General features: G+C 30.1%; 1 protein-coding gene across 1 annotated transcript in view; it reads left to right on the forward strand.

Annotated features, from left to right (window-relative positions):
• Positions 1-21,067: 21,067 nt before the first annotated feature.
• Positions 21,068-27,628, forward strand: part of LOC129913232 (zinc finger protein 1) — a 68,930-nt gene continuing 62,369 nt past the window's right edge. The window contains exon 1 of the mRNA XM_055991815.1: positions 21,068-22,564. Within this exon, the coding sequence (XP_055847790.1) occupies positions 22,480-22,564 (85 nt within the window). The 5' untranslated portion in view covers positions 21,068-22,479. The remainder of the gene's footprint in view (positions 22,565-27,628) is intronic.

Genomic DNA, 27,628 nt, shown 5'->3' on the forward strand with positions numbered 1-27,628 from the left:
GAATGATGTCATTCAACAGGATGCTAAAAAAAATATGCCAACAACAATAGGCTCTATGGAGAACAAATTGATAGATGTCCCTTCAAATCCGGTAAAAGGTGTCTCAAGAATTTAGAAAACCATTCGAAACCTCAATTATTATGTACCGACCCTCAGAACTTAGTAGATTCATCTTGGGTCAGCACACTTCCGCCCGGTCGCCCAGCATGTTCAATTAGAACTTTAGCTACGCAATGAGTTCTACAAACCAAAGAGAACTGAAGAAACTTGGTTTCTCAGAACAAACAGATGCTATCGAAGATACAGAGGGAATTTTGACTTCTTCAAACAGTCTCTTGTTGCGGAATGGTTTCCTGTAAAGTCATCTAAGGTAGCTTCTACACTTCTTCGTCTAATATCTGAAACAATTATATGACCACTGAAATTAAACTAACCCAATCGCTGAAAATCCAAGGCTAAAAGCCTTCTCTCGGACTACTAAAAAAACTATCTGGGTACCTACAAAACTTTTAACTCCTCAGACTTGCTGTCTATTTCGGAAGCATGATATTTGTCGATGGTACATAAATAAGGGCTCTTTGGAATGGAGAAGATTCACGAACGATAACTGTATGGGTGGTACAAAAATAATATCCAAGCCAAACGGGTAAAGTTGCAAAGATTGCGATGAATAGGTAGGTAATAACCTATTAAAATTTTCGAAAATAAGTGAAATTTTAAACAACAATTAATCGAACAGATGGAATAATGGAAAGCAATAGACTCATATTTTGACTTAAATACACACTGATTCTGTAAACTTTTTTAAAGACCCTTATAAAAATAGAGTCCTAGAATATAATAATATTTACTGTAAAATTTAAAACACTAAGGCCCATTTGCTGAAAAGAAACTTAAATATTTATGTTAAACATAAACCCTTAGGTTCTAGGTACATAGTCGTTTGCACGAACTTCAAAATGTGTCATAAATTACTCTAAGTTTAACATAACTTAAGGGGAAAAAATAGTAGATCATAAGCAATATATGTTCTACTTAAGCAATTTTATTTGAGAAATAAAGGGAAATAATACTAAAATGACAACCAATTAATTTTAAAAATATCAGTTAATTTACCTTAAGATATATTAACCATCTTCAGATGTAAAAATTCAGTTCTAAAATTGTTGATGGAAATTTCACTCTTTTGTTGTTTTTACTTCTAAAATGTTTTATTCTTTACAAAAGAATTTTTGATGAACCCATATGATTGTTTTTTCAATTCAAAATTGCATAGCGAAAAATCCTCTAAATCAAAAAATGAAAGTGAAACTTAAATAAAAATAAAAAATCAAAACAAAAAAATCATCTCCCTTCGATTTGATATTCACTTTTATTGCACCCAACAGAGTTAAAAGCAATAAAAATTGGTTTTGTGTTGGTTTGTACGGCCATTAGCAGGCTTTTATCCCATGAAACACTCACAAAAAAAAATCAGAAAATCACCCAAAATATCGATTAAAGTACTCTCAAAATCATCAGAGGCAGTTGCATTGCATTGTCAAAAAAAAGTCTACGAAAAAAATACCATTCTCACTCAATACAATCTAAACAGGCATAACGCTAACGCACCTCATACATATATCCACCCTTGAATAAAAAAGTTAGAGGTAACTCTGCACAAAATAGAAAAAAAAAAAACTAAATACAAAAGAACCAAACAAAAGAGTGGAATCTCATTCACCTTTAATCACCCAGCCCAGCAGCCAGAAGCCAGCATTAAACCGACCATATACCGATACCACCCCAAAAATCCCACTATACCCTGATTTTCTATGCACTCTGCAACAGTAGTAGGTAGGTAAAGAAGGTAGATTCGCCCTAATCCGCCCAAATAACAATGCGATTGGGGTGACTTCGTCAGACGAAATCAAACCTGTACAACAACAATATAAAACTCACACACACACGAATGAAACGAAAAAAAAAGAACACCAAACCGGCTTACCTTTGGACTTGCAATCAGAAACCCCTGATCGCTGGGATCAGCTGTTCTCACGTCGGTTTCCACATTTAAATGCCATTTACTGCGGCCTTCAATTGTGTGTCTAAAAGTCTATCCTTGCACACATGTGGGGTTCTCATTTCTCTCTCGAATTCGCGTTCGACTTTACCCTGCTACATTCGGCAATTTAACCCTCAGAAAAAAAAACAAAAAAAAATTCGTTAGATTCGCACCCCGTGCCAAATTCAAAATATCCTTCGATAAGGACACACAGGTTACGAGGATATCCCGTTCGCCAGCAGATATAGGTTAGGTGAGTGTGTGAGTTGTGAAAGCAATCAAAATCACTACACCGACACGATATTAGAGAGTAATCAACTTGAAGTATCCGTTTTTTTTTTTTTTTGTGTGAGACTGAGACCAAAGCAATCAGGACAACGACTTCGTCTATATCGCTCGCATCCTAGTGATGCCTGATGTGCCTGTGTACACAATCATATTGCCAAAAGGTAGATTATTCCCGATTTAGCTGTAGATATAGGGGTTGTAGAATTTCTGATGGTACGCTTATTAAAGGTGGAAGGAAGGAACAGTGGTGCGTCCTTTTTCGAAGTGGAAGTTGAAGCCTGTATCCTGTGTGTGTATCGCAGCGCGACATGACATAAGGTAGGTCGTGTGTCGCGTGCCGCATATAGTTTTGATTGAACACACGTTGTGTGTGCACTGGATCAGCAATACTGTTATTTTAAGAAGAGGCAGACATCCTAATATTTCAGGATATACCTACGAGTATTTTTTTTGTTTTATATCCTTGGCATCAAGATCAAGGTGTGTACACAAAGCGAGCGTGCGTTTATTTTGTTTGCATCGAGGACAGTTATTAGTATTTTTTTTTTTTTCAAAATTATTTTCTTCCTGCTGCTGATGTTTTTTTGAAACAGAACTGCCGATTTGAGTAGGCACTGGAAATGGTTCTTGTGAAAACAATTTTGGATAAACATAATAATGCTTCTCTGCAAATAGGATATAAGGATATGAGATTGCTTTTTTGTAAAATTTTAAAAGGGTGGTGATGATGAACGGGGTAATTGCACCCAAAATGGCCAAAGCAACGACAGTTGGCTGTGTAATGAGTCATTATATATATATTTTTTAAACTTCATTAGCAGTTGATAAAATGGTTTGTAAAAATAACCTTTTTATTGTTTTTTGTTTTTTAACTTCGATATCACCCACTTTTATACAACTCACAAAAATGGGTTTTAAGAATTAAAATATTTCTAATTTTTTGAATAAAATAATATGAATTTATAAGACTCCATACTTTTTTATGTTTTTTTTAAACCACTACACTGTTTAACACAAAAATACTATAACGGCGACTGTCTTCCCTTTCCCCATTCTTTCACATGCATTTAAAAAAAAATTCCAATAAAAAAGTACGTATACGCCCCAGTGCACATTGCACATAGACAACGTGCAAATAGTGTGAATTACAACTTTGGCATAGGTGCCACCCAAATCACTTCACACAAAAACTCATTTTTTTGATACAACAACTCATAATAAATTTTAAAACACCTGAAAGCCTATTGCTTCAGCTCAAATATATATATTGATCATGCCTATTAGACATCTACAAAGAGAGCTAGAATTTTTTGAACTCGATCAAATTTCATTAAAAAAAGCAAAAAAAAACATGTAAATTTATCTTCTCACGCTATTAAATCCATTTTTTTTTTTAACAATCTTTACAAATTTTTACACCATTTAAAAGCTTATTGTCTTAGCTAAAATATATATATATATAGATCAAGTCTACGAGACATCTACAAAAAGAGCTAGAATTTTTTAAACTAGATGAAATTTCATCAAAAAAAGCAAAAAAAACATTTATTTTTATGTTCTCATGCTATTAAATGAATTTTTTCCCTAAAAACCTATACACAATTTTAAACCATGTGAAAGCTTATTGTTTCACCTTTCAAATGACGTATCAATCTCATTTAAGAGATGCATACAAGAGAAGTTAGAATTTTTTAAATTTAAAAGGTGGCTGTTCATGGCGCAACAGATCTCCACTGGTGGTTTGAGGTTTTTCGCAAGTTTCTTGATTTAACATTGTGTGGCTTGTAGTTAGTCTAGCGTTATGTGTGGTATACCAAATAAAAGGTAGTTGTATCAGAATGCTCATAACTGTTAAATCAAATTTCTATCTGCTTGTGGTAAAAAGTTATAGCCTGTTGAATTCTAAAATTTTATTTTACCGTTATCTCAAAATTGTGTTTACGAAAATGATTAAAATTTCGTGGTCATGGTCTATCATTACTCCATATATAATATTCCTCTATCTATTAAAGAAAAAAAGATAAAAATAAAAAACGGTGAAGATGGGTTAAAAACAGCCAAAAAAACTGTTTTTTTTAAATTTATTTTTCTCCGTATTCAGTCAAAACTCTTTTAATGATTCCAATTTTTTTTGATTTTTGATCGCTCCAAAATAAAGCTAAAAATCAAAAACTACCCAAAAATACCCCTAAAAAAGTAGGTATTTTTCAAAAATTCATATTTCGAAACGCAGAGTGTTGGAAAAAAATCCGTATTAGACCCCTAATTTTTTTTTTCTTTCCCCTACCCATAATCAACATTTTGTCATACCCACAACACCTGATCAACGTTCAAACAAAACGTTATAGCGGAGTTCCAGAATTTTTTAGAATTTTTTTTTAAATGCAGTTATCCATAAATCAGTCTTCAGCGTTTAGATTTAGCGCAAATTATTATTATTAAATGGCGGAATTTTTAAAAATCCTTCATTTATATTAAGCTTTAGGTTATTATCTTTCAAATAAGCTATAGGAGGTTTTTGTATCTCTAATAGTTTATTTTTAATTGAAATTTTTGGCCGCACTGCAAAAGTGCGAGAGTGGAATGGGAGAAAATGGCGTCACTTTTTTGTGGTGGCTGCCATGGTTCATCGATTTATAAGACGTTATCACGTCAAAAAACAATGCACGTACTTTCTCTTAGAATTCAAATTACTTAAATGTTTAAGACTTTTTTATACAAATTTGGTATATTTACAAAAAAAAAAAAAATCGTTCTTTAAATTAAAAACAAGCAACTCTTTAAATAAAATTGAGATAAAAAAAATGCAATTTATTTTTTTTTTCATAGATGCATTTTTAGAAAAAAAAATTTTCAAAAGCGTCAAAGCCGTTTTTTAAAAACTAATTTTTTGTAAATAATTTTTTGAAAAAAAAAAGTTTTAAAATAAAGTTGGTATGCCATTTTTAGCCAAGTCAAATAAGGGTTTAACTTCGGAATGAATGCTTATAGATTTTTTTTTGCTCAATATTTAGTTCTGGAATAATATAACTTACCACAAAAGTCTAGAAAAATCTCATGTCCGCAAGTCGCGATTTTCAACCTCAAACCGCGAAATTTAGATTTTCGAAATAAGCAATAGTAGACAATGGTTTTATATATACACATATAATACATGAATTGAAGGTATTTCTTAATGCTGATTCCATCTTAAATCAAGGCAATCTGACGTATAGGTATCTGAAGGTTAGAGCAACCAAATTTTGCATGAAGGTTTTCATATCCATTATCATTAAGAATCAAAACAATGCAACGAAAAAAACATAAATATCTATGAAAAAATGATATTTTTGAGAAAGTGGGGAAATTGAAGTATATGCACTAATTAATTTAATTTAAGGAAAAGAAAGGACTGAAGGAGAATCCTGCATCTTTTAAGCGATAGATACAATATTTTTTCACAAATTGACTTCAACAAAAAAAAAAAATATTTGAGCACAATGGCAACACCCACAGTATTATTTTTTAAAAGCTAGAAGCTTATTCCTATTTATAAAATTAAAATTAAGTAAATTGAATAAAGTGTTTTTGAAAAACAGGATTTGAAAAAATTATTGAAAACATTTTAACATGTCTAAAGAGAAATTCATATTTTATATTTTCTTACCGACTTCCAAAAAGGAGGAGGTATTCAATTCGACTCTATGTTTTCTTTTTTTTTTTTGACGTGATAACGTCTTATAAATCGATGAACCATGGCAGCCACCACAAAAAAGTGACGCCATTTTCTAACGTTACACTCTCGCACTTTCGCAGTGCGGCAAAAAAATTCAATTCAAAATTAAAAATAAACTATTAGAGATACAAAAATCTCCTATAGCTTATTTGAAAGATAATAACCTAAAGCTTAATCCGAATGAAGGATTTTTAAAAATTCCGTCATTTAATAGGGTAAACAGGGGTACAACGGAAAGGTGAAATTTGGGCTAAAATCTAAACGCGTAATCGTAGAGAATTGATTTTGTTTGCTTTAGATAGATGAGACTAATTTAAGAATAACTGCATTTAAGAAAAAATTCTAAAAAAAATTGAAACTAAGCTATAACGTTTTGTTTGAACGAAGTACACGTGTTGGGGCTATGACAAAATGATGATTTTGGGTAAAGAAAATTTTTTTTTGACAATTCTAAAGGTGGCAGGTGAAAGATCAGGGAAAAAATTAGGCGTCTGATACGGATTTTTTTCCAACACTCTGCGTTTCAAAATATGAATTTTTGAAAAACACTTTTTTTTTAGGGGTATTTTTGGGTAGTTTTTGATTTTAAGCTTTTTTTTGGAGCGTTCAAAAAATCTCAATCTTATAGGACATGTAGGTTTTGGTCTTATACATACCTACATGTGCAAAAAATTTAGATCGTTTAGTGAGTTATGACTGAATAACGGAAGAAACAAATTTTTAAAAAGCACGTTTTTTGACCGTTTTCATTTCTTATTTTTATATTTTTTTGTTTATTAGATAGAGGAATAAAGTATATGGAATAATGATAGACCATGACCATGACTAAATGTGTGCGAAGTTTCAATCATTTTCGTAAACACAGTTTTGAGATAACGGTAAATCAAAATTTTAGAATTCAACAGGTTATAACTTTTGATCAAGAGCAGATAGAAATTGTTATTAAACTTTTATGGGCATTCTGATACAATAACCTTTCATTTGGTATATCACACATAACGGTAGACTAACTACAAGCTTCACAATGTTAAATCAAGAAACTTGCGAAAAACCTCAAAACACCATTGGAGATCTGTTCATCATTAACAGCCACCAGTGTTTGAAGTACCGTAATCTCAGTCTGGAAATTCGACATGGTTGACTTTAAAAAATTCTTACTTCTCTTGTAGGCATCTATAAAATAAAATTAATACGTCATATGAAAGGTGAAATAATAAGCTTTCATATGGTGTAAAAATTTGTATAGGTTGTCATTGAAAAAAAATATTGATAAAATAGCTTGAGGACATAAAAATAAATGTTTTTTTTTGCTTTTTTTTAATGAAATTTGATCGAGTTCAAAAAATTCTAGCTCTTTTTGTAGATGTCTCATAGACCTGATCGATTATTTTGAGCATAGACAATAAGCTTTTAGATGGTATAAATTTTTTTATAGATTGTTAGGGAAAAAATGGAATTGATGACGTGAGAAGATAAAAATTCATGTTTTCTTTGCTTTTTTTTATGAAAATGATTGTTTTCGATAAATTATTTTTATATACTCTTTGCGCATTATAAAAATTTAAAAATAAAAGAAGAAATACTTGGCTTTTAAAATGCATAATTTTTTTTGTAAGCTTTTAAAATAAAAAAATTAATATAATGAGAAAATAAAAAAGGTATTTATTTTTTAGCTTTTTCTTGTAAATTATGATTGTTTGAAAAAAAAAGAAAACTCTTCAATTGACTCATTTTAAACAAAACCACACAACCTGTTTTCTGACGACGTTATCACGTAAAATCATCGTCCGTAAACCGGCTTTACAGACAACCTCTTTTTTTTTTGTGTTTGTTACCTCCTAATTTTAGACTGAGTGAACCAATTTTAATTTCGTTCAGATCTGGTCATAGGAACTATTAGAAAAACCATAAAAACCATGGAAGTCGGTTTTGTTTTTTGATAAAAATGATTATCTTATATTTTTTAATTTGAAAAAAAATTATTTAAAATTTTTGTAATAATTTTATTTCAACATTATGAGTTTGAGGGCCATTGAATTTGTCTGATGCTGATCCAAAGTCATTGAAAGAAGATCTTGATTTTTACGATAGGTAATGACTTTCGTCTCGAAATGTTTTATATGTACACATGTGTGTTGAACTGTTTTTCCATGTTCGTTGAGCTTGTCTCTCAAGAAAAATTACAATGTGAGCAAAAGACTTCTTTTCTCTTTTTTTTATTGCTACACCGAAAAAAAAATTTGATAATAACAGCTATCAAATTAACATTTTTCAGTGACAAAAGTCGTCCAACAATTAAAATATCAATTTTGATATTTTATCATATCATTTTGATATTTTTTTAATTTCACTTTGACAATTAAAATATCATTTTGACATTTTTTTAAGTTTAAGTGGATAGTGAAAATTTCACTTTGACAATTAAAATATCAATGTTGACTAGATTTTACGTTTTAGTTTATTATATTGAAACCTATTTCTTTTCTTTTCATTTTTATTATTTTTATTATTTTAAGAATTTTCTTTCTTTTTTAAAACATTACTGAAAGGGAATATTCTTTACAAAATAATGGTAATATTATTTTTTCAATTATAGGTGATATAATTGTTTTGTTATTTTCTCCCAAACTATGTGAAGTAAAATCTTAGTGCCGATCAAATTTTCTCAGCAAATCATACATTTTACTTCGAAAAAACACAAAGGGCCTTTAAATTAGTACACATTAAGAATTTTTTATTTAATATTTTTCAATAATTTGGAATGAGAATTTGATATGAAAAAATGATAATAAAATATCAAAAAAATTTCCAAAATGTGACATTAAAATATCATCCTGATAATAAAAATGTTGTTTTAACATTTTAAATATCATAAAACACATTTTATAGAGCATTTTTGGCTGATATTTAAAGAATGTTAATTTGATATTTAAAAAATGTTAAATTGATATTGGTTTTTTTTTCGGTGTACAGATGGGTAATCCTACATTATTTTTTTGTAGTTTAGTTTAATAGTAGTTTATTTAATGCATACATTTGGTTTAAATAACAAAACTGAAAGGAGTAGATGTATAAAATGTTCAAACTTCGTTAAGTGTATCAGTTATTAAGGTCTAATTTGGCCAGTTGGTATTATATGAATGGTACGAACAGCATTAGACACACCTACATGTCAGAAAAAATTGAATCTATCCCATTTCTCTAAAAAGGTTACAATATAAATCAACTGTGAATAAGATTTTGCAATTTTATATTCAATATTTTATATTTTATATTATATCTGATATAATTTTGCTAAACCCGTTTATACTTTGACTGGCCCCTTTTCGTTTCGATTTTAAATAGAGAAATATATAACCTAGCTAACAAATACATTTGTGTATAGGTTAATTTTGTATTGGCAAGCAAAAATAGTGCAACTTACCCCTAATAAACGCATTTATATTTATTACTCCAACCAAAAATGCACATTAAAATGCGAAAGGGTTCATTAATTTATTAGATATCATTCATTTTATTGTAAACACTAACTCACACTAAAATATAACCACAAAAAATATGTGTGCATACTGCAAAAGGATACAGAAATGAAAAAAAAAATCTGTATGAATAAAACGTGTTTGTTTCTCTTTTTCTATATAAAAATACAAAAATAAAAGAATCCACTCGATCAAAAACCCCGAAAAATGTCACTTGCACGACACGGTGACACCCTAATATTCTAAACGCGACAACATTCCACATACAAAAACTTATTGTCACAATGTCATCCACCCCTATACTATACATTATGATATAAAGGTATACCGAATACGAACATTGCTCATATTCTGCACCAAATAACAGAAAAAAAAATTAAAAACCGAGAAATGTGCTACAGACACCTTGTTTTGCTTTTGTTATTTGAAAAAACGGTTGTTCTCTGATGCTCCTGCTGCTGCTATACCGCTACACCGCATCAAACACCTTTTTTTTTGGTGAAAAAAAAAATTGTACATATCTCCCTCGTGATATTAGAATTTTGTCAAAATGTGATTTCTGATTCTGTTGCAATGATGTGTGTCGTATCGCCTGCCTTGATTTGCCACCCCTGAAAAATATGCCAACACCACTTACAGTTTTATGAGTCCTGTCTTCTGCCACATACACTATAACTTGGTGGGTTTTAATACCTGGCTGACATTGAAGACTGAGGCTGATGTATGTGTCGTGAAATCCTCGTGGTTCTAAATAAAACGACAATCGGAACGAAAGGATTTTCGATTTGTGATTCCGTTTCCGATATTGAAAACCCGTTTTATCTAATTTTTTTCTTTATTTTGGTTAAATCTTAGGTGACCATTTGGTTTTTTTTTTTAACTCGTATAAAATTCGACTTCAACAATTTGAAAAAAAAAAATAGTCCTTGTTCCGATAAGTATCACAAGTTGTGTCACTTAGTATTTGAAGTTACCCCTGTGTGAACCACAGGCGATTCCAGTAAGTAGGTATCACAGTTCCCCCTGTAAATATCACGGGTTGCTAAGGTCAACATTATTGCTCATCTTTGTAAGTATCACAAGTTATCACAATAAGTATCATAAGTTGTCCCTGTAAGAATCACGAATATCAGAAGTTAGGATCACGAGTTGGCCCGGTTTGTACCATAACTGACTTAAGTAAGTATCACAGATTGCTATGATCAATATTCTTGCTCATCTTGGACAGTATCACAAGTTACCTCAGTTAATTTCATAATATATTCCTAAAAGAATCATGAGTATTAGAAGTAAGTATCACGAGTTGCGAAGGAATGTACCACAGGCGACTTAAGAAAGTATCACAGGTTACTACAATCATATTACTGCTCATCCTTGTAAGTATCACAAGTTATCACAGTAAGTATCATAAGTTATCCCTGAAAGAATCACGAGTATCATAAGGTAGTATCACGAATTGCCCCGGAATGTATCACAGGCGACTTAAGTAAGAATCACAGGTTTCCACAGTCAATATTATAGCTCACCCTGGTAGGTATCACAAGTTATCACAATAAGTATAATACGTTATTTCTGAAAGAATCACGAGTATCACGGTATGTATCACAGGTGACTTTAGTAAGTATCACAGAATGCTACACTCAATCATCCGGTATGTATCAAAAGTTATGACAGTAAACTATCCCTGAAAGAATCACGAGTATCAGAAGAAGATCCCGTTTGTACCACGAGTTGCCACGGTATGTATCACAGACGACTTAATTATGTATCACATGTTGCTACAGTCAATATTATTGTTCATTTTAGTAAGTATCACAAGTTATCCTTGAATGAAAAAGGAATACTCGAAGTAAGTCTCGTTTGTATCACGAGTTCTCCAGTATTTTTTACACAGGCGACTTAAGTACGTATCATAGGTTTCTACAGTTAATATTATAGCTCATCCTGGTAAGTATCACAAGTTATCAAAGTAAGTATCATCAGTTATTCCTGAAGGAATCACGACTATCATAAGTAAGTATTAATACAGTAAAATAAGGAGAAAAAAGGGGTAAATCTCGGAATGAATGTTAGTAGAAATTTTTTTTGCTCAATATCTTCCTTTTGCCATTCTATAACATACCTCAAAAGTCTAGAAAAATCTCATGTCCGCTTGTCGCGATTTCAAGGTCAAATCGCGAAATGGAGATTTTCAAAATAAGCTATGGTGTTATATACACATATGATACATGATTTCAAGGTATTTTTTAATGCTGATTCCAAAAAATCTAAAATCAAGGCAATCTGACGTCTTTGAAAAAAGTTATACCTGTTTTTCATCTTTCAACCCATATTATTATAACAGTTGCTAACTTACTACCGAAAAACCCTTAAAAGTAATGGTAGCGGAATCATATTTTGCATGAGGGTTTTCATATCCATTATCATTAAGAATCAAAACAATGCAATGCAAAAAAACATTTATGTCTATGACAAAATGGTATTTTTTGAGAAAAGGGGAAATTTTGGGATGTGCCCTAAAAAATATCCTGGTACAATCTTGGAATTAGTGCTAATAGGCTAATTTTTTTGTTTCTATCTTTTTTTAGATATTCTATAACTTATGTCAAAAATCTAAAATAATCTCATGTCCGCAAGTTCTAATTTTCCAGGTTAAACTAAGTTAGGTGCAGATTTAAAAAAAATAATAAGAAAACTTTAGATTCTTATATGTATACCAACGTAACCCATATCATTTCAAGGTATTTTTTAACGCTGATTCCAACAAAACCCACAAAAAAATCAATATGACCATCCCTGAAAAGTAATGTACCTTATTCATGTTGATCTGACACAAATATCTGAAGAGTAGTTTTTCAATTTTTTCAAATCTGCACCTTATCTTCAAACCAAGAAAATTAGGACTTGCGGACATGAGATTTTTTTAGATTTTTGAGGGTAGTTAAAGAATATCCAAACAAAGATTAAAATGAAAAAATTAGCCTATTAGCACCTATTCCTAAGATGAACAAGAATCTTCTTTAGTGCATATCCTAAAATTTGCCCCTCCATCAAAAAATACCATTATTTCGTAGGTATATATATTTTTTGTAATGGATTGTTTTGATTTTTAATAATGATGGATTCTAAAATCTTCATGCAAAATTTGGTTCATCTACCATAATTTTTAAGGGTTTTTCGGCAGTAAGTTTGCAACTGTTATAATAATATGAGTTGACAGATGAAAAACAAGTATAACTTTTTCCAGATACGTCAGATTGTCTTGATTTTAAATTTTTTGGAATCAGCATTAAAAAATACCTTGAAATCATGTATCATATGTGTATATAATACCATAGCCTATTTTTGCTAATTTTGAAAATCTCCATTTCGCGATTTGACCTTGAAATCGCGACAAGCGGACATGAGATTTTTCTAGACTTTTGAGATATGTTATAGAATGGCAAAAGGAAGATATTGAGCAAAAAAAATTTCTACTAACATTCATTCCGAGGTTAAACCCTTATTTGACTGGATTATATCATGAGTTGCCCTGGAATAATATATCACAGGCGACTTAAGTAAGTACCACAGGTTGCTGTTTGCAATATTTCTGCTCACCCATGGCATGTATCACAAGATATCACAGTACAATAAGTATGATGGTTTATCCCTGTAAGAATTCAGAGTTGTTCGCGGGTACAGGTTCATAAAACAAAGGCTTTCATTAACATTTCAAACCTAAATGCTTCTCCTAGTATTCTAATGAGAGTATGGTCACACTAATGAATTAATATCAATCTCTATAAAGGTTGCATATTTCTACCATCCCTTCTAACACCCATATATGTACCTATACGAACTTATATTTGATCCTGTTATACTGTTTCCCTTTTTACGATTTGCTAATGCCTTCTACTTTGCAGCGAGAGAGAGGGTTTTCTAATAGGAAATCCGATATTATGATAGTCACTCATATATTATTACTTCTTTTTTTTCACAGCTGATCAAATAAAAAGCCGAATATGATGGATTTTGACTTGGCAGTAGCTCGTGCCCGCATTTCACCTTTTTTTTTTTTCTTTCATTCAAAGAAAAGAACAAAAAAACAACCACCTACCCCTGCTTGAGATTTTCACGCAGTCAATCCAATAAAATGCACTCATTTTGCAAAATATATCCATTCCCACAGTAATTATTTCGAAATTCAATTAAAAATTTCGAAAATAGAAAAAATTTTAGAGCGATTACATGTTTTCAAAGTGCTGCTGGTACCGGCATAAATTGTGAGCAGCAGAAAAAGGATCAACATCACCCTTTTACTATAAAGAAACTATATAGTTTTAACATTTACCAATAAATCGAATTTCAAAAAACCGAGAAGAAACATTCAAAAAGTCTTAAATTTTAATGGAAATCTAATGTGTGACCATACAAAAACATGGAACATTTGTCAGGAACTCTCCATGATTCTTTCGTCTCTCTAAAATTATATCGTGTGAATGGGAAACAAAAAAGAGTTCCGTTCCGAAAAACGGTTGCATATGGATTAATTAAAAGGACACACTATAGCGGTTATTTATAGATAACTCTTAGGTTTTCCAAATTGAGTGAAAAACCCACAGTTAATACAACAAGGAAAAAGAATACATAGAATACATATATCTGGCAGCAAAGAAGGATTAAGGAGGTACCTTATTTTAGAAAATTTTGGGGCCTCTTGAGAAATCTTTTTCCCATGTTTTGTGGTATAGATGTTGAAAGTGGCAAGTTTTTTTTAATTTCTGGGAAATTAGAAAAGGATTGAATTGCGAGGGTTGCATTGGATTTTAATTAGCAGTAAATAAGTTGAAACAGAGTTAAATGGGAATAAAAACACTTTGTTTGGTTGATTTTTTTTCTTTGGTTTGAAAATGGTAAGTTATTAGGGTTTTGTGGTTGAGTAAATTGGTGTATATAAGAATTTTCGAATAAAATGTTTTAAATTGAGAGGACATTTTACACAAATTAATAAGAGTCGGAACCAATTTGGTATAGAAAAAAAATCAGTTCGTATATGTTTTTTTTAAATTACTATTAAATGGCGCCCAACGTAAGACAATTACAAATTAATTCTACAAAAATGTAGCTAAACCTTGCTTACATTTATTCTTTGGTGACGAAAAACCAAGCTCGTTTTCAATATTGTACACAATCTCACATTTGAAGCTTCGAACTGGCGCCCAACGCCAACACAAAATGTTGAAAAATTATAGTCAACCGAAATGCTTCTAAACCTCGTTTATGTTAATTATTTCAAGACCAAAAAACAATCTTATTCTCAGTTTTGTATACAATCTCACATTTGAACCTTTTTAAAACACAAATATCTAACTGGCGCCCAACTCATGATGGTAGTTAAAAATTAATGTCAATCAAAATTTGACTTGGACTCATTTTTATTACTGTTTCAGAGACCGAAAATTAAAATTAAACGCATTTAACAATTGAACTTAACTGAATGGATGGCGCCCAATGCATGTTAGAAATTTTACCAAAATGTTAAAAAATTTCTCATTTTTCTCGCGAATGCTTTTCTTTTCATTTCTTTTCCTTTCTTATTTTGTTCTTTTCTTTTTTTCTTTTCTTTTCTTTTCTTCTCTTTTCTTTTCTTTTCTTTTCTTTACTTCTCTTTTCTTTTCTTTTCTTTTATATTATTTTATTTTATTTTCTTTTTATTTTATTTTATTTTATTTTATTTTATTTTATTTTATTTTATTTTATTTTATTTTGTTTTATTTTGTTTTATTTTGTTTTATTTTGTTTTATTTTATTTTATTTTATTTTATTTTATTTTATTTTATTTTATTTTATTTTATTTTATTTTATTTTATTTTATTTTATTTTATTTTATTTTATTTTATTTTATTTTATTTTATTTTATTTTCTGTTCCTTTTTTCTTTTCTTTTCTTTTCTTTTCTTTTCTTTTCTTTTCTTTTCTTTTCTTTTCTTTTATTTTATTTTATTTTATTTTATTTTATTTTATTTTATTTTATTTTATTTTATTTTATTTAATTTTATTTTATTTTATTTTATTTAATTTTATTTTATTTTATTTTATTTTATTTTATTTTATTTTCTTTTATTTCGTTTTGATTTATTTTACTTAATTTAATATTTAACTTTATTTTAAAAATTATTAAACTTTTAATTAATTTCTTCGTTTAAATTGAAATATCTTACTTGCTCCCTAAAATAAAATTTCCATTCTACGCCACTGTTTTCACTTGTTAAAAATGTCTTCCCCCATTTAATATTACATCTCTTTCCACCTTTGTAACAATTTGATGAACAAAGAGTCAAGAATGGCAGGTGCGCACATTTTGTCTCTGAATAAAAAAAAAAAAACTTATTTAAATAAAAAAAAAAAAAAAAACTATCTAAAAGGTAGGAAAGAGATGAAACAAAAATAGTGTTTTGTGTGGTGTGTCTGTTGCTTTTTGGTATCTTTTTATTTTTACATTCACGTGGGTGAATCTCTCAGGAACATGGCGCATACAAAATAGAAAACCAGAATAACCTGCTGATTGTTGTATTGAGAGAGGTCAAAGACAAGCTCCACCTACTTTTTAAAAATGGTAACTTTTGTATAATAGTGGTGGTGGAAAATATTATCTCAAGAAAAAAAGCTTTTTATTTAATAATAAAAAAAGAAGAAAAATAAACAACCTGTATCTGTGATTACGATAATAATAACAATGAAATGAAATGTGTGTTTGGCTGCTTGGTAGAAAGAAACAAGCATCAAGAGGAGCATTAATGCTCCAAATTGTTTCCATTTGTGACGTGGCTTTTGGCGGTGTTACAACTGATTATAGTAACAAAGCGCAGCAACCATGCAACAATGCTGTACGCGATCGTTCACAGGTGGTTGTAAATTTTGCGTGAACCAAACTAGCTTCAAGCAAGAAAGCTTTTTGCTTCAGAGCTGTTGAAAAAGTATTGTTCTGAATGAGTGAAGTAGTTTTTGTTCATTTTTTTCTTTCATCGAAAACAATTCTTTGTATGAAAATGAGATACTGTTTACCAGAGTTTTTTTTTAAGACCTTAGCGATTGCTTAGGATAAAAATAGAAAAATTTTGGTGTGGTCTGCTAAACTAATATAGTAAAAAACGGCTTATATATTGGAAGTAAAAACCTCATACCCAAGAATCAATTCGGTTTTAGAGGCAAATATTCGACAATTGAACATTTTCAGAAAATTTCTGATGTCATTGAATAATCTCTTGAATAAAAGAAAATTTGTTTAGCGGTCTTTTTGGAAGTGTCCCAAGTTTTACTATCAAAGAATTTCATCATGAAAATCTCAAATTTAAACAAAGCATAATTCCGGACGAAGGATTCTATTAAAATTTCAAGAAGAACAGCTTTTTTCGGACGAAAATTATTTTTACCAGTTTTCATTAATACTTCTCGAGTTCCATATTCAAAATAGGCAGAATAAATCCGAAGGATTATCAAAATAAAAATAGAAGCCGTATGTAAGAAATGCAAATGATGATTAACAAAATACAGGGTGTCCCAAAAGTAATGGATCAAACGAAATATGCTGATAGACCAACTTAAGGGCTCTCAGAATCTGGTAACTTGTTCATTCCAAATCTTTACGGTTTTCGACTGAATGCAGTTCTTGTGAAATTTCGAAAGATCCCTACTTTGTAACAGTGTTTTGCTTCCTCCGCCCATAATTGATTTTTGTTTTTAACAATTCGAAAAAAAGTACAGGATTTATTTTTGTTTGTTTTTTTTTTGCTCTGAAAACCCTGTTTTGTTAAATTCAAATTGTAATATTTTTCGATCTAACTTGAACTTTGAAAACTTTTACACTTTTTTGATAACTGCAATACAGGGACTTGGAACTCTTAACTAATTTGCAGCAAAATGGCGTAAGAAATAAAAAATATTTTGATCAATTAATTGTTTCTTATTTTATTAGCCAACGTTATAGTGAAAGAATTGTTAAAAACATTATTACAGAAAACAAATTAATAGTTTACAGACAGGTACTTAAGTCTTCCTGATGTACAAAATTTTTTATTTGAACCTGAGATATCGATATGAATAATTAATTTAAAATCGTATGAGCAGACCATGTTTCTTAAATTTATTGATCCGGAGAAAAGAACAAATTTAGCACCTTAACAATAGTAGAATCCTACTAGCACTCTATTTACGGTTCTCATAAGCTTTTTGAAGGTTTGATGATTTAAAGAAAGTTAAATGATGGTCATTCTGTACAATAGAAAGACTTTTTGCTGGATAAGTAGAAGAAGATTCTTCATTAAAAAGTCGTTGGTTTGTACTTTTAAGACTCCAATTTATTAAAACTGATCTGGAGCCTGTTTCAGTGCTTATTACATCAACTGCGTCAGCAACCTCAAAAATCAATAGTTAAGTTCGATTGAATTTCGGGAAATATTTATTATGGTCTAAATAGTGCAAACCAGGGGCGTACACTCTCTTGGGGCAAGCGGGGCGGCGCCCCGGGGCCCCCGACTGAGCCCAGGGCCCCAACTGGAGACAATGCAGAGAAGAAAACTGTTAGCATAAATTGAGCTACGAAGTAAATTAAAATGTATTTGAATCCCAAATTATATCATTCAGTGTAATGTATAATGCATTGGTAGCCACACAATACATATTGAGAAAAAATTATAATTTTATCTTAGGGCCCCAAAAAATATTACTTGAAAAATCTTTGCAACCACAAATAATACATTAGGGGCCTCAAAAAAGCAAAAAACAACTTCAGGCCCCAAAAGCCTTTACTTCGGGGCCGCAAAAAAAAATTAAATTAAAAAAAATTGTTTTTTAAATTAAATTACATTTGTTGATGGATTACTAAATATTACTTTAGGAGCCTCAAAAAATATGACTTCGGGGCTCCAAAAAAATTATATGAAGGGTCCCTAAAAATAATTTTTCAGGAACCCCGTTAGTTAAGAGCCAATCAAATATTAATTTTGGGGCCCAAAAATCTATTACTAAGGAGCCCAAAAATATTTATCAAATTTTCTGATGGCATGACAAATATTGTTTGAGGATCCTCAAAAGCTATTACTTCAGTGGTTCAAAACAATCAAATAGAAAATTAAATATCAATTCCGGGGTACCAACATAAATAAATCAGGAACAAAAATAAAAACATTATTTTATTGGTGGCATTCCGAATATTACTTCAGATCAGAGGCTCCAATACCTATTAATTCTTGGCTCCAAAAAAATTATATTATATTTTAGGGGCCTCTAAGCACTCAATTTTGAGGCCCCAAAAATAATTTTTCAGGGGCCCCAAAATAAAATAAAATATGTCTGATGATGGAAAATCAAATATGTACATGTACATATTACTTCAGAACAGATGCCCCAAGAACTATCAATTCTAAGCTAAAAAAATTTGTATTTTAGGGGTCTCGAAACATTATTTAATTTTGGGGTCCCCTAGTACAACTATTTAGTTTTATGATAGAAAATTTAAGTAAGTATAGCAAAGTGCATTACGAACATATTAAAACATTAAAATAAACCTTAAAAATAAATAAGCCATACAAAAAACATGTATGGCATATACGTACTTTTGTTTTTGTATCTAAGCGGCCCCCAAATATCAAAGGGCCCCCAAAATTTAGTCTTGCCCTGGGGCCTCAGCGACTCAACGTACGCCACTGGTGCAAACGTTCAAAAAAGTGCTTTGGAAGTCCAAAACAGGCCGCAAAAGCCGCGGTATTAACGTTTCTGAATGATTTGCTGATTCTTTGGAAGAAATTAGATTGGCTTTACAAAATGAAGATTGAGTATTATTCTCTAATTGTTGATGAATTTGCTTTTCAAAATTTATGTTTTTAACTGATATTTGTCAACATTTTAACAATTTGAATGTACAAACAAAACTGTTAATATCATTCGCACTTTTAATGATAAATTGCAAATTTTAGGTTTTAAGAGACTACGTTGAAAAACAACAAGACTTGAGTTTAAATGAAAATCAGACAAAATAGAAGTAAGTGAAGTGTTTTTGTCGGTAGTTTATTCGTCAGTCAAAAATTTTTTTTTTGAGATTTTCACAACTTAAGTTATCAGGCTACCTGGTCTCTATACCTAGTGCAAAGGTACCAAAAAAAATCTTGATTTTAAGTTTTGGATATTTGTTTAGTACCTAAATACCTATTACCTAAATGTAGAAACCTTATGAGAAAACCTATTAATTTTGAAATCACAAAGTTTTTGAACTATAGGAGGGTAGGCAGGTACCTACCTAGATATTTTTCAGATAAGATTACAAGAATATTTTTATATTGAAAATGTTAAGTTAATTTAAGCACATTCTCAACTAATCGATGTTCTCTGTTCTATTTTCTATTAAAAATCTACAGTCTCAACAACGAAAGACAAAGAAAAAATAAATTCCCTTTTTCACTAAGAATATTTAAACAGACTCATCAACAGGCAGTCTTCATATATGACATCAACTATATACGCACGAATGCTGCATTTGTTGTACAGACAAAAACAAAACACAAAAAACACTAGACAAAAAAAAAAACACTTGATTCTATCCTCATGAGTTTTACTAAAACCACATTTCACTCAAATACTAAATTCTATGAAATTCATCACCCCAAAATGAACTCCCTTGTACCTATTCCGCCCCACTACTATTTAACATAATCTGTTAAAGAGTCCAAAAGTACCTAAACGTTATCTACTTAATATGAACTCCAATGGCTCTCCAATATACATACCTACACTACTTAACAAATCTCTCAATTTCAACTTGAGCTTTTTTTTACCATATAAACACATTAAAATACACCAATACATTCATAATACACTTCCCCTTCAGTAAGCACCTTATCATTAAAGGTGTTGTACAATTTGATTCCAATTTCGAACGAGTGAGTACCAGCGCTTAATTGACAATCTACAACGACGAACTTGCTACATGTTCACTCAAAAAATCCAAACAACTTCCCCTAAATCCCAATAGAACTTTAAAATGGAGAACTCACTCAATTTTCTGTATATAAGAGAGACACACAACTACTACAGTCACATTTTTTAACCACCCCTGTGCGATAGACTCACGAAAAGTTTCCACATCTTCAGGTTTTATAGAGGTAGACAAAAAAAATATATATACCGTGAGTATCTTGAAGCTCCAAGACTATTCTCAACTCCATACGAATACGCAGTTCATAAGGAGGAGTGTACACTGTCCGTAAAGTACATAATCTACCTACGTGTAAACAACATACACACACTCCACTTGTGCATGTACGCATCTTCTGATAATCATCCCCCATCCAAATTTCTTAACGGTACTTGTGTATTTTTGTTGTCGTCATCGTCATCATCATAATTCGCATCCACTTCGAACAAAATAACACTCACAGAGAGAATACCGTTTGGAGTGTAATCTCTCTATCTTACGGTAATATTACACACACACACGCATATAATTGTGATCTGCCAGAGCCTGGAGCGCGTTTGTTTTTTCTATGGGTTCTTCGTTCTTATAGTTTTTCGAGATTCTGTGAGATGCGATGTTTGTTGTGAATCTAAAGTATCTATCCTAGGTATTCTCAGTACGTACGTGGTACATAACGTACGTAAAGAGGTACACACCGTTATACCAATGAGAAGAAGACTTCTTCTTTTTCAACATATTTGAGCGAGTTTACGGGAGTTTTTCTCTGTTAAAAACGGTTGTTTTTTTTCTGCTGCTTCCTTCTTTTATTTACGTTTTCGTTTCTCCGTTTTATCGTACGGAATATAGAGAATTTCATCCACTCTACTCACCACCAGAGTTGTAGAGGGTAGAAAAAGCGTTTTGTATGATTTTTTGTTTTTATATTCATTTCATATTCGGACTAGAGTGTGTTTCGTGTGTGTGTCTGTCGTCGTCCTCCTGCTCTGCTGGCTGGCTGCTGCTGTTCTTTTGTGTTTATTCAGATAGAGATACTCAGATACTTTCGGGGAAAACACACGGTGTCGTCGACGACGGTGGCGGCGGGCGCTTTTTTCCACAATACAATTACCAAACGAATATAGTAGCGACCAGAACGTCGCGGCATCAACAACGTGCTTTTTCAACAAAGCGGTTTTTACGCAAAAAATTTAAAATAAAAAAACAAATAAAAACAAAAGAAGAAAAACATTTTCAAAACGATTTTTTATCCCAAAAAAAAACAAAGAAAATTTTGAATGAATGAAAAAGATTTTTTTTTTGTTGAAATGGGATTTTTTTGTTAATCGAGAGCGGTTAGTTAATAACAGTGATTCAGATTAGAATAAAGGTACGTTCACACCTTCCTACAAATGTGAATATAACTTGATTATATTGAAGACGCGCACCTGTCGGATACTCTGTAAATGAAAATATACAATTTGTGAATTATACCTATTGAAGGAAATATCTAAAAGATATGCATTCATTGGATAAAGTTAAAAGTTTTATGAAAAGATTCCTTTTGGATAAATCAATGGAATCAACTAAAGAACGTTAAGTGATCCTTGAAGATAAAAAAAAACACAAAAATTAATACAACCTGCTGCACTATTTACCCCACCAACAACAACAACAAAAAAACACTCCTCCCGAACAACACACAAAAAATCTTACAGATTCATTTTTGAACAAAAACGCACTTCCCTTAATTTTTTTTTGAATCTTCATCCATTTTGTGTTTTTTGTTTCTTGAATACGCACACAAGTGTTGTTGTTATTTTTTAATTCACTTGTGGGTTTTCTTCGATAAGGTGGAAACAAAATTTCAAAAGTGAATAAGGCACAGGAAAGAAAAATTATTAAAAAAGAAAGTGAAAAATGTGGGAATAAAAATTATAAAAAATTATTCAAGTGAAATTAAAAAAAAAAAATTGAAGAAAATTAAAATTACAAGTGGAAATAATTAAATAATATTGATCATTCCAATGTTGTCTTGTTTGGTACCACCCCGTTTTGGACCAGAGGATAAAATTAGTAGTATGCCATCGTCACCAGCGTTCTCAATGCAGTGTAAGTGATGTTTATTTATTTTTTTTTACACCCATTTTACCTTAAAACATTCTCAAATCCTTTTTAATGTAAACGATTTTGTAAAATGACATTCGTGTGGTGCGGACTATTAAGCATTCTCTAAATCTATCTGCCTTATTTACCTGTCTACAAATAAACAAGAAAAAGTTTCATTACCAAAAACAATAGCTTTCAGTGTTAACTCAAGGAGATAACTCAGAGTTTGTTAATCCTGTAAACTAGCTAATTCGACTCCCAAACCCAAAAAACTAGATTTTACAGAATAGAGTTTCTTCAAAGTCTTACATATGTATTAATAACTTAGTTAACTTAGGGTTAAATCTAATCTAAAGGTACTAAAACTCAATAGGCTTAACATGCCTAAGAAATCATTACTAAAATTAAGTCAAATCATTAGTCATAACTCGAGTCGAGTTCTAATAACTCAATAAATCTATTATTCAAAAAGTTCTTTGGAAACGATTTCACTAAATTGTAAAATGGCTCATGCTTTGTTTCACTGGTCACGACATGTGAATAACCTAAGTTTTCATTTGTTATTCAGCATTCAAACTTAACTAAAAAAAAAAAAAAAAAAAAAAAAACAGTTATAACGATCAGGAAAATGCATCAGAAAATGTCAATTTGGTAATATTTCGTGATTTTCATTTGAGCGTGCACAAAAATTCAGTTTTCATCGGGAAAACAAGAACATACAAATTTTTAACAATAAATAAAAGTTGAATTGAAAAAAAAGCTACTTAGGTAGGTTATTTTGTGAAAAACAAATTTTGTGGTGTCTTATGTTAAGCATAAGGTTAAATTATTCAGGCCCATTTGCTGAAACTAGTCTTAAATATTTATGTGAAACATAAACCCTTAAATTCTACATAGTGGTTTGCACGAACTTAAAATTGTGTCATAAATTGCTCTAAGTTTGACATAACTTAGAGGGAAGAAATAGTAGAACTTAAGGATTTTATGTTTTACTTAAAGTATTTTATTGACCAAAACAGAATGAACGCGGCTTGAAAAATGTATGCATGTGGTAAAAAAGGAAATAAATTTTCAATTTAATATAAATTTACTCACATTCATTAGCATTAACCATTTACCGATGGTAAAATTTACAACACACATTTTTGAAACACTGTTCACTTTTTGTTTTTATATTGGTCATATTAACTTTTGACAAACAAAAATATTTACAAAACAAATTCTGTCAAATAAATATTTTTTTTTATTAAATTAAATACACTTTAATTGCCACTTTCACTATTTTACACTTTTTTCTGCAATTAAAATTGCCAAAACAAACAAATTTGTTGAATTATTCCCTGTAAATTGCTCAAAAACAATTCAAATAAACTGACGTTTGTGTCGTTTGACATTTTAATTTGAAGTTCTCAGCGATTTCTCGCATGAAAGTAAATCGTTGCTAGGATGAACATAAATATTTTTTAGAAACTTAGAATAAACTAAGTAAAACCTTAGAGCTATGTTCGACCTATCTAAGATTAGAATTTATGACTAGTATGAGCAAATGGGCCTCAAGCTCATATTTTGAATCGTAAATTTTGTTTTTAAAATTGACGAATAGGTGAAAAGTGGCTTAGTTGAAACTTGTATGAAAGAAATTCATACAGAGGTTTTTACTTTCCTCCAGGTAATGAAAATTAAATAAATAGTTGATTGCTAAAGGTAGTATATTGCTATATTAAATTGACTCGATTTCCTTTTGCTCAAATTGGGACAATGAAGGCTCTTCAACTGTGATGGAAGAAAAATATGACTTAAGGCGTTTAAGTGATGAAATTTAAACGCCTTCATAAACAATTTTTTTGAATACCTAAAGATATATGTAATCTCATTCATTTTGTCAAAAAGGTAATATTTGGTGCTGTTTACTTTTTGTTTACAATTACAGAACTACTTTATTTTTTAAATCTCAAGCTTTCCACTTTCACCTTTCAAGACGGTTTGTAAGATAACGTGTTGAACACATTAATTTTACATCTCACGATAAATTCACCCATAAAAAGGATGTTAGGTACCTACCACCTTTAAAGAATTAACAAATTCTAACTTAGAATTTCTCAGAGGCCGATTACAATGATGAGAAAATCGAAACTGATTTTCAAATATTCAGTATTTTGGCACTTCTGTATCAGAATATTTCAAAAACAAATTCTAATTTACAAAAAAAGGTATTTAGATTTCACTCACAAAAAAAGTTGCCTCGATAAAGTTAACTTGTTCAGTCTTTTTAAGTCTCCACAGTCAAATAATTCATTGACGAATTCAAATATCAATAGGTGTCTACCACTGTACAAAGTAGGTACCTACTTTTATAAACTTCCGTTCTACACTTAGGAGCAAAAAAACGGAATCAAATAAATTATATTTTATTAAAAACAAAAATTGCCTTGGATAAAATATTTTTATTCAAAGTCTCATGGTCTCATTTTAAAGCTTGTATTTTTTACTTTGAATTGTTGGTAAAAACATAAAAATGCATACGATAGTGTTACCGCTATCTGTCAATAAATTGCACTTCATTTTTGTTTTAATGTTAAATTTTCCAGATACTCTCTGTTTCAATTTCAGTCTTTTTTTTCCAACGATAGTATTAGCGTTGTCTGTCAATGAATTGCACTTAATTTTTTTTAAATGTTAAATTTTCCAGATAATTTGTGTTTTAATTTCAGTTTTTTTTTCCTTACGTACTTCATTTATGTTAGATGGATGGAACCAACGAACGGATTTTTGAAGTCTTAGCATTGACTTAAAGCTTTTGTTTCAAGCTTTTCAATGGTACCATTAACATTCATGTATGTCGATTACTTCACGATCAATTATTGTTTTTACAGAGCGCAAAATTTGATTACATTTTTTTGCTCCTATAAGTGTATTTCTATCATAAAGTATAAAGGTGTACAATATTACGATTCATTTCAAATGCTCCAAACAAAATTCAAATTTGAAATGAGATAATTTTCACCGATTTCGACTAAATTTGCGAAATCAGTAAACTTATGCTGAAGTTTTAAATTTCCATAAATTCTACATCTTTTTTTTTTTTTTTTTCATCAACATCAGGGAGAGTTGAAATACAAACAACAAAAAAACGAGTTTTGCTGCGTTTCTTTAAATAATATAAGAGCTTTTATAATATTCAGTTCACTCATACCGAAAAAAAACTTATTTTCCTAACTTTTAAAAATTTGATTTTGGAAAATTCACCTTTTTATGTATGTACATATTCAAAACTAGAATTTAACAAAAGAGGACTCACCTTTTAGCGATATCGCTTTTGGAAAATAGCCGCGTTCATTAAGTAAATTTTTGTACCAACAATCAAGTTCTATTTCATCTGATATTATTTCGCACCATCCATTTTCCAACCAAATACTTTCTTCAATGAAGAGTTTTTGTTTTTTTTCTAAATTATGACTTTATTTAAGTTTTCTTTCAAGAACTTAATTTTTTTTTTTCAAAATTTACTCACTTTCTCAACTCGTAGTGCAGTTCAATTATATCAATTTATGAACTTTTGAGTCCAATTTGTACCTCATTTTCAGCATTACTTTTTTTTACTTTTAATTTATAAAGCATAAATCATAAAAAATGTTTTCGGGTCGAGTCCAATACCAGAATATTTTCTGAACGCTTTTCACTAAATAATTTTTTCATAACTTATTAAAAAAATAAAAAACAAAATAAAATATTTTTAAAATGTTTCATATAACTTATATCTACCAGAGTCCTGTGATTTTATAAGAACTAATTTAATTCAATTTTAACGTTCAATCGCTCCACTTAAAATTGAAATAATTTTTATTATTTTTTATAATTTTTTCTTTGTTAGAACTACCTACATAATTTAATATTATTGACCTGTTACTTTAAGGAGTTTAATCTCAGTAGAAAATTTATTTTGGACTTAACATAATTCAAATTTAGGAGGTTAATTATTACAGATATTCTTGGTTCTAAAAATAAAACCTCGGAAAACAACTTAAACATTGAATATAGGTATTAAATGTGCCCTTAATTATGAAAGTGGATTAAGTCACTGCTAAAAATGGCATCAAATCTAGCCTAAAAATTATTATTATTTAAGAGGTAAAGTTTATTTGAAAGCGAAATTGCAGTAGGTAAATAAACTTCTTTATGGCCCCTCTAGTGATTTCACAAAAGAAATATAATTAAATCGTTATAAGAAAATTATTATGGTAGTTTTTCTTCAAACAATGCAAAAAGTGACTTAGTCCACTTTCATAATCATGGGCACAAATATGAAAGCTCTAAAAAACATTTCAGAGCTTCAATTGAAATAAGATGAAATAAAAACGGATTTAGGTTCTCTTCTTCCAATCACTTTTCCCTGTGTTCAAATATGCATGTCAAAATTTGTTCATGGTTCAATTTCTGACGGAATGACTCTGGTATAAAAATGAAAATACTAAACACCCTGCAAAAGACATATTTTTGCTAACTCTGTTAAACAACTAGGTACCTAATTGAAAATCACAAATTACTGTTTCTTAATCTTAATTCTGTATTAACACCAATAAAGGAAATGTAAAAACATAACATAGTGCAATACCTACACAAATAAAATAAATTTCGATTGAATTTAAACAATTTTGCTTTACAATTTCCTGAATGCATTTCCACGATATGCAAAAACTTTTTGTTTTACTTTCGTTAGTAGGTATATATTCCCAAAAATACTCTTCATTCCTTATAAACTCTTTATATATATCATTGCAACATTCTGATGTACCTCCATAGAAAAACGTGTGTATTTATTTTAAAAATAAAAATAATTTTTAAAACCCAATGCAACGTGCGATTAAACATTTTATTTTACATTTATATTTATATTATTTTCACATTTTTTTTTCGTTATTTTTGTGTTGCACTGTAATTTTTTCGATATTTGTTTTATTATATGTGTAACACCACCTCTAGTATCCGGAACTCATCTGGTCCAAAACCAATATATGTATATATCGCCTTCTCTTCTGATCTAGACACACAAAAAAAAATGCCTTCAAG

The sequence above is a fragment of the Episyrphus balteatus genome, chromosome 3 (assembly GCF_945859705.1).
Source record: "Episyrphus balteatus chromosome 3, idEpiBalt1.1, whole genome shotgun sequence".
Lineage (NCBI taxonomy): Eukaryota > Metazoa > Arthropoda > Insecta > Diptera > Syrphidae > Episyrphus > Episyrphus balteatus.